General features: G+C 36.8%; 1 protein-coding gene across 1 annotated transcript; it reads right to left on the bottom strand.

Annotated features, from left to right (window-relative positions):
* Positions 1-4278: 4278 nt before the first annotated feature.
* LOC126758802 (tigger transposable element-derived protein 6-like) lies at positions 4279-6562 on the bottom strand. Its single transcript, XM_050473219.1, has 3 exons — positions 6191-6562; positions 5896-6096; positions 4279-4287 (listed from the first exon to the last, which is right to left on the bottom strand). Exons 1-3 carry the CDS (start codon positions 6560-6562, stop codon positions 4279-4281), a joined length of 582 nt encoding a protein of 193 aa, XP_050329176.1.
* Between the last annotated feature and the right edge of the window lie 406 nt (positions 6563-6968).

Below are 6968 nucleotides of genomic sequence, written 5' to 3'. Positions count from 1 at the left end.
CGGTCCACTGCCACGCCCACAAAATGGCGAAAACCGAAAACCTATAAAGTGTCATAACTAAGCCATTAATAAAGATATTAAAGTGAAATTTGGCACAAAGGATCGCATTAGGGAGGGGCATATTTGGAAGTAATTTTTTTGGAAAAGTGGGCGTGGCCCCGCCCCCTACTAAGTTTTTTGTACATATCTCGGAAACCACTATAGCTATGTCAACCAAACTCTACAAAGTCGTTTTCATCAGGCATTTTCATATACAGTTCAAAAATGGAAGAAATCGGATAATAACCACGCCCACCTCCCATACAAAGGTTATGTTGAAAATCACTTAAAGTGCGTTAACCGACTAACGAAAAACGTCAGAAACACTAAATTTTACGGAAGAAATTGCAGAAGGAAGCTGCACCCAGGCGTTTTTTAAAAATTGAAAATGGGCGTGGCCTCGCCCACTTATGGACCAAAAACCATATCTCAGGAACTACTCTACCGATTTCAATGAAATTCGGTATATAATATTTTCTTAACACCCTGATGACATGTACAAAATATAGGTGAAATCGGTTCACAACCACGCCTTCTTCCAATATAACAATATTTTGAATTCCATCTGATGCCTTTTCTGTATAATACGAGTACATACATTAGGAACCAATGATGATAGCGGAATAAAACCTTACAAAAATACGGTATTTGAAAAATATGTAAATGACGTATAATGAAATCTCGATTATCACTTTATCATGCGAGAGTATAAAATGTTCGGTGACACCCGAACTTAGCCCTTCCTTACTTGTTTTTTTCTAGGTTTGTACATATGACTGTCAGTGATATACAAGGTGTTTTTCAAAGTAAACAGCACTTAAAAAAAAAAACAGAACAAATGGTTTTTTCCGCAAAATCAATTAATTTTATTAAAATTGGTCTCCTTCTGCTTCAATACAGCTTTTTGCCCGGACCGAAAGCATGTCGAACGAGTGTTTTAACTCGTTGGCCGGTATGGCCGCCAATATGCCGGTGCAAGCCTTTTGAATGGTCTCTACGTCCTTATGTGCAAATGCATTTTTCCGAAAAGGAAGAAGTCGCACGGTGCCATATCAGGTGAATACGGGGAGTGGTTATTGGTTAAAATATAATTTTTGGGCAAATAATCGTCCTACGAATGTTGGATTCTGAGCAATTTTTGGTCGTCAGTCAATTGGTGCAGAAAAAACCATTCGTACACCTTTCATAAGCCCAAACGTTTTGTCAAAATGCGTTAAATCAAATATCATATTCTTACTTCAAAATAATTATTAGTGTTTAGTATACCCTTGTCTTTCTGAAGTATGTACATAAAGTCAGAGAAGGTCTAGAACGCGTTCACGACAAACCACGTCCAGGACGGCAATCAACATCAACTGGTGATGAAGACGTCAACAATATAAAGAAAATGGTTATTGAGAATCGACGATTAATAGTCAGAGATCTTACTGGCATCGTTGGAATATCGAAAGAAGTAGTGAAAATCATTTTAAAGATCTGAGAAAAGTGAAGGCACGGTTCCAAAATCACAAATTTTTTTTCGAAAGACACCGTCGCGTTAACGTATATGAAACAACCGATCAATCGGGCGAATAACATGGCAAAGGTGTACCGAAGCCAAAAAAAAACAGTCAAAGAAGATCAAAAATCAAGGTTATATTTACAGTTTTCCTCGATTATCGAGGTGTAGTACACTCCCAATTTCTTCCGACCGGCCAAGCTGTCAACGAAGAATAGTATCTCGCTGTTATGCGTCTTTTCCGCGAAGCTATTCGTAAATAAAGGCCGGAATTATGGGTCAACGACTCCTGGTTGGTGCTCCTCGATAATGCTCCGTGGCATTGTGCATTGATTCTCCGTGAGTTTTTTCGACATTTTCAACCAATATCGTGCTCCAATCACCGTATTCACCTACCGGTAATTTAGCTACGTGTGATTTCAGCAAACTTTAGCGACCGCTAAACCATTTTGAGTCAATTGAAGTCATTAAACTTGATATGCCGGAAATTTGCACATGTGTTTTGCGGCCAAGGTGGATTACTTTGAAGGTTGGCTTCTTTAGATAGATTTTAAAGAATATATTAAGAATTAAAAAATTACTAACAATTTTTTGCTCATAGTAGTATAAAGGAAATCTCAATCGAATGTTGTCCTTCCTTCATTGCAAATTTAAGCATAAGATTTTGAAGGTAAATTTATTGTCTGAAATCAAACATATTCAAATTATGCTAATAGGACTGGTAGTAAGGAGAGTATTATAGTTCTGTTCACATAACGGTTGTTTGTAAGTCCTAAAACTGAAAGAGTCAGATATAGGGTTATATATACCAAAGTGATCAGGGTGACGAGTAGAGTTGAAATCCGGATGTCTGTCTGTCCGTCCGTCCGTCCGTCTGTCCGTTCGTCCGTCTGTCCGTTCGTCCGTCCGTGCAAGCTGTAACTTGAGTAAAAATTGAGATATCATGATGAAACATGGTACACGTATTCCTTGGCTTCATAAGAAGGTTAAGTTCGAAGATGGGCAAAATCGTCTTACTGCCACGCCCACAAAATGGCGAAAACCGAAAACCTATAAAGTGTCATAACTAAGCCATAAATAAAGATATTAAAGTGAAATTCGACACAAAAAATCGCATTAGGGAGGGGCATATTTGGACGTAATTTTTTTGGAAAAGTGGGAGTGGCCCCGCCCCCTACTAAGTTTTTTGTACATATCTCGGAAACTACTATAGCTATGTCAACCAAACTCTATAGAGTCGTTTTCTTCAGGCATTTTCATATACAGTTCAAAAATGGAAGAAATCGGATAATAACCACGTCCACCTCCCATACAAAGGTTATGTTGAAAATCACTAAAAGTGCGTTAACCGACTAACAAAAAACGTCAGAAACACTAAATTTTACGGAAGAAATGGCAGAAGGAAGCGGCACCCAGGCTTTTTTAAAAATTGAAAATGGGCGTGGCCTCGCCCACTTATGGACCAAAAACCATATCTCAGGAACTACTAGACCGATTTCAATGAAATTCGGTATATAATATTTTCTTAACACCTGATGACATGTACGAAATATGGGTGAAATCGGTTCACAACCACGCCTTCTTCCAATATAACGCTATTTTGAATTCCATCTGATGCCTTCTCTGTATAATATATACATTAGGAACCAATGATGATAGCGGAATAAAACTTTACACAAATACGGTTTTTGAAAAATATGTAAATGACGTATAATGAAATCTCGATTATCACTTTATTGTGCGAGAGTATAAAATGTTCGGTGACACCCGAACTTAGCCCTTCCTTACTTGTTCTTCTAAAATTCAGTAATTTCTTACCGATATAATCAGGTTTGTTATTGGAATTTTGTCCATTCATTGTTCGTAGTTGTTGTTGCTGATATTCGCCGTACACCTTCCTTTCCTTGATTTAAACTTTTTTTTTAATTACACATTTGAAAGTGAAATAAAGAAAATATTTTGGTTTTACGAAATTGATCCATTTTATGCAAATAACAAATATACACCGTTATGAGTTAAAAACGCTCTGTAATTTCCATTGAGATAACTCACACATTGGCCGATATAAGCGGCATAAAGCCACCCGGGAGTTCGAAAATCTTTGTGTTAGGTATATGGGCTCAGGGAAGTACAAGTATTGACCTCATTCAACCCATTTGTAGCACACAGGCACACAACTCTCGGTAAGGATTCTCTGTGAATTCCAATTATAAATCTGACACATTTACCAATATTTTCAGTAAAAAGTGAGCTACAGATACTGGGGTCCATATATTCGGTACCCAGGTACAATTTTTGTTGGATTTGGACAATTTTTGGCCATAAGGTGGCAAACTCTAAAGGCATTTTTCGTACAAAGTTTTATCCTGTTATATAATTTCTTCTTGATTTGTAATTGGAATGAAAAAAAAAACAGATAGACTGACGTGGCTGTAGACCCATTTAGTAAATTTTTGCACTGTTACATAAAAAGGAAAAGTGACACCAAATTTGATTCAAATCCGTAGCGCGGGTTTCAAGATATGTGATTTTCTCTAAAAAGTGCCACGTCCATCGTCCCATTTTCACATCGGGTCCCAATAAGCTTCCTGATACTATCTCGAAGGTAAAATTAAATGTTTCTGACGTGTTTCGTTATTGATTTATTGACCCTTTAGTAGTTTTTAGCAGTACCGATGATATGGAGATGAGCGGGAATATCTTCTGTTAATACCGATAATATTTCTGCAGGACAAATTTGGTTATTGCATCTTTGGCGATATAAGAGATATGTACATTAAACTTATTATAGGGTGGGCCACGCCCACTTTTTCAAAATTTTTTTTTGCCAAAATGTGACCCTTTCTAGTGCGATCCCCGGAGTTTTCAATCTTAATTTAGTGCTTAGTTATGGCACTTTATATGTGTTTGGTTAATGACGATTTGTAGGCGTGGCAGTTGTCCGATTACGCCCAGTGGCGTAGCTACAACTTCGGGCGCCCGGGGTCAAGGATATTCTGCCGCCCCCCTTTATCTACCTACCTACAAGTTTCATGAGGTGGTTCGAACAAAAGTGAATTTTTACAAAATATCTTCGATATTAAGTATATAAAATTTAAGAACTAGAAGCCACGCAAATTCTGAAGTTGCAAAATTCTCACAATACGGTTTTTGAGCAAATTGATAGTAAATTTACAAGACATCTTATAAAAAGCCATAGGAAAAACCCATTTTCGCTCTATATCTTGTACACTTTTGACATAATTTGCAGGAATTTTTGCCCGAATTGAAGTTTTTAAATACCATTTTTGAAAATTTGGAGAAATAAAAGTATTTTTACATTCAAAGCATAGGGTAACTGTGAGAGTGACACGTCGCTAGACAAAGCTAGAAAAGTGCATCTTTAAGTTCTACCGCTATTTTTAAGAAAGATATAAGCCAAAAGATGTAAGACAAATTCAAAAACGGAATAGTATTCAAGTAAAAATTAATATTTTTCATTGTTATTCAGATTATTACATTGTGAGTGTACAACTCTTTATATTTTATAATAAATTTTGTATAAGAATTTGTTGAAGTATTTTTGTGAATATTAAAAAACAGCGAAGATCGTTTTGCCGCCCCCAAGACGTTGCGCCCGGGGCGACGGCCCCCTTCGCGCCCCCCCTAGCTACGCCACTGATTACGCCCATCTACAAAGTCGTACTTTTAATTATACTGAGGAATCGCTTACCAAGTTTCATCAAGATATCTCCATTTTTACTCAAGTTACAGCTTGCACGGACGGACGGACAGACAGATAATCGCTTGGATCTGAACTCATCTCGTCATCCCGATTATTTACATATACAGTAAATCCCGCTTAAGTGCCACACCTAACGATGTCAGGTTTTTGTGGCACTTAAGCGGGAGTGGCATTTAAAAGAAACCCGCTTAAGTGCCATATGGTACTTACGAAGATTTCGTTTATGAACTTTTCTAAAAAGCTGCAAAGATATATTTTTGATTAAATCAATTTTATTGATTATAATTTACAAAAATTAATAAAAAAAGAACGAAAAAGAAAACAATTTAACAAAGAGACCTTTCTTGAGATCAAAGCTTTTAAAATTAAATTATTAATTCAAGTTTACATATGGGTAGGTACATACATTTTATGTAAGTACTTATCTACTTATTTATATGTAATAAAGTAGTTTCGCTTTAATTTAAAAAAAGAAATCAGTAATTTTTTTCTGACGAAGATTTTGAAATTTCTTTTTGAATAGCTTTTCTTCCAAAGTTTCAATTTCTTCGGCGTCAATATTGTTGTAATCTACAAACTTCTTAATAAGGCTAAGAGTACTTAAAGTTTCAGCAAAGGAAGGCGGGTCAGTTACGGCATCAACTGAAGATTCTTCTGATGATTCAACATCAGCCTCATTTAATACATCTTTTACTATTTCCTCATCAGTAAGAACACCAAAGCAATCAATGTCACTGTCGCACGCAACGTATTCATCAAAGCTATGTATTTCAATAGGGACATCTGCTATTTCCTCGATAGGGTCGAACGAAATATCTTCTACTTGAAATCCGGCCTACAAAACGAAATTCAAGAATTTTAAATTAAATACATACCTGTAATATTTTGCTTTTCATAGTTCAAACATAATTATTAAGAGCTAAACTTACTTTTTGAAAGCAATTTCTTATGGTATCGCTTTTAACAAGCCACCACGCCCGTTTAATAAAATTAAGGGCGTCAAGTATTGAAATCGATGTTATAAATTGTTTAATTGACAAGCCGTTCTCTATGGCAAGTATTTGTTTTCGAACCATTATTTGTCTGAAATAAACTTTAAAGCAGTGTATTATCCCTTGGTCGAGAGGCTGCAACAGTGATGTCGTGTTTGGTGGCAAAAATGTAATCTTTACATTCTCAACATTCAAACCATCAACTTTATGGCAGGCTGCGTTGTCAACTATTAATAACACCTTTCGCTTTTGCTTTCCCATTTCATTGTCAAATTCCTTCATTATCATTGACCACAAAGATCCAGTCATCCAAGCTTTGTTCTGGGAATAGAACGGCAGCGGCACAACTTTTCCCTTAAAACACCTCGGGTTTTTCGACTTTCCAATTGCAAAAACTTTTTTGAAGGTTCCATCTGAATTAGATAAAAATAACAGAGTCAGGCGGGCCTTTTGTGCCTTACCGCCCACCGCCTTGTCTCCTCCTTTACACAACGTTCTGCTTGGAAGAGCCTTGTAAAAAAGACCGCTTTCATCCGCATTAAATATATCGCCTGGCTCGTAGTCCTTTATTAAGGTATTTAAAACTTCATTGCGGTAGTTTTTCGCCGCCGTAGTATCAGCATCTGCTGCCTCGCCTTGAATTTTTTTAAATTTAATATTTTCACGTCGCTGCCAACGCCACATCCAACCAGCAGTTGGCTCAAAGTCGCAGCCC

This window comes from Bactrocera neohumeralis, chromosome 2 (assembly GCF_024586455.1).
Source record: "Bactrocera neohumeralis isolate Rockhampton chromosome 2, APGP_CSIRO_Bneo_wtdbg2-racon-allhic-juicebox.fasta_v2, whole genome shotgun sequence".
NCBI lineage: Eukaryota > Metazoa > Arthropoda > Insecta > Diptera > Tephritidae > Bactrocera > Bactrocera neohumeralis.
Note: the sequence above shows the minus strand (reverse complement) of the source record. Positions and strands in the feature narration are given on the sequence as shown.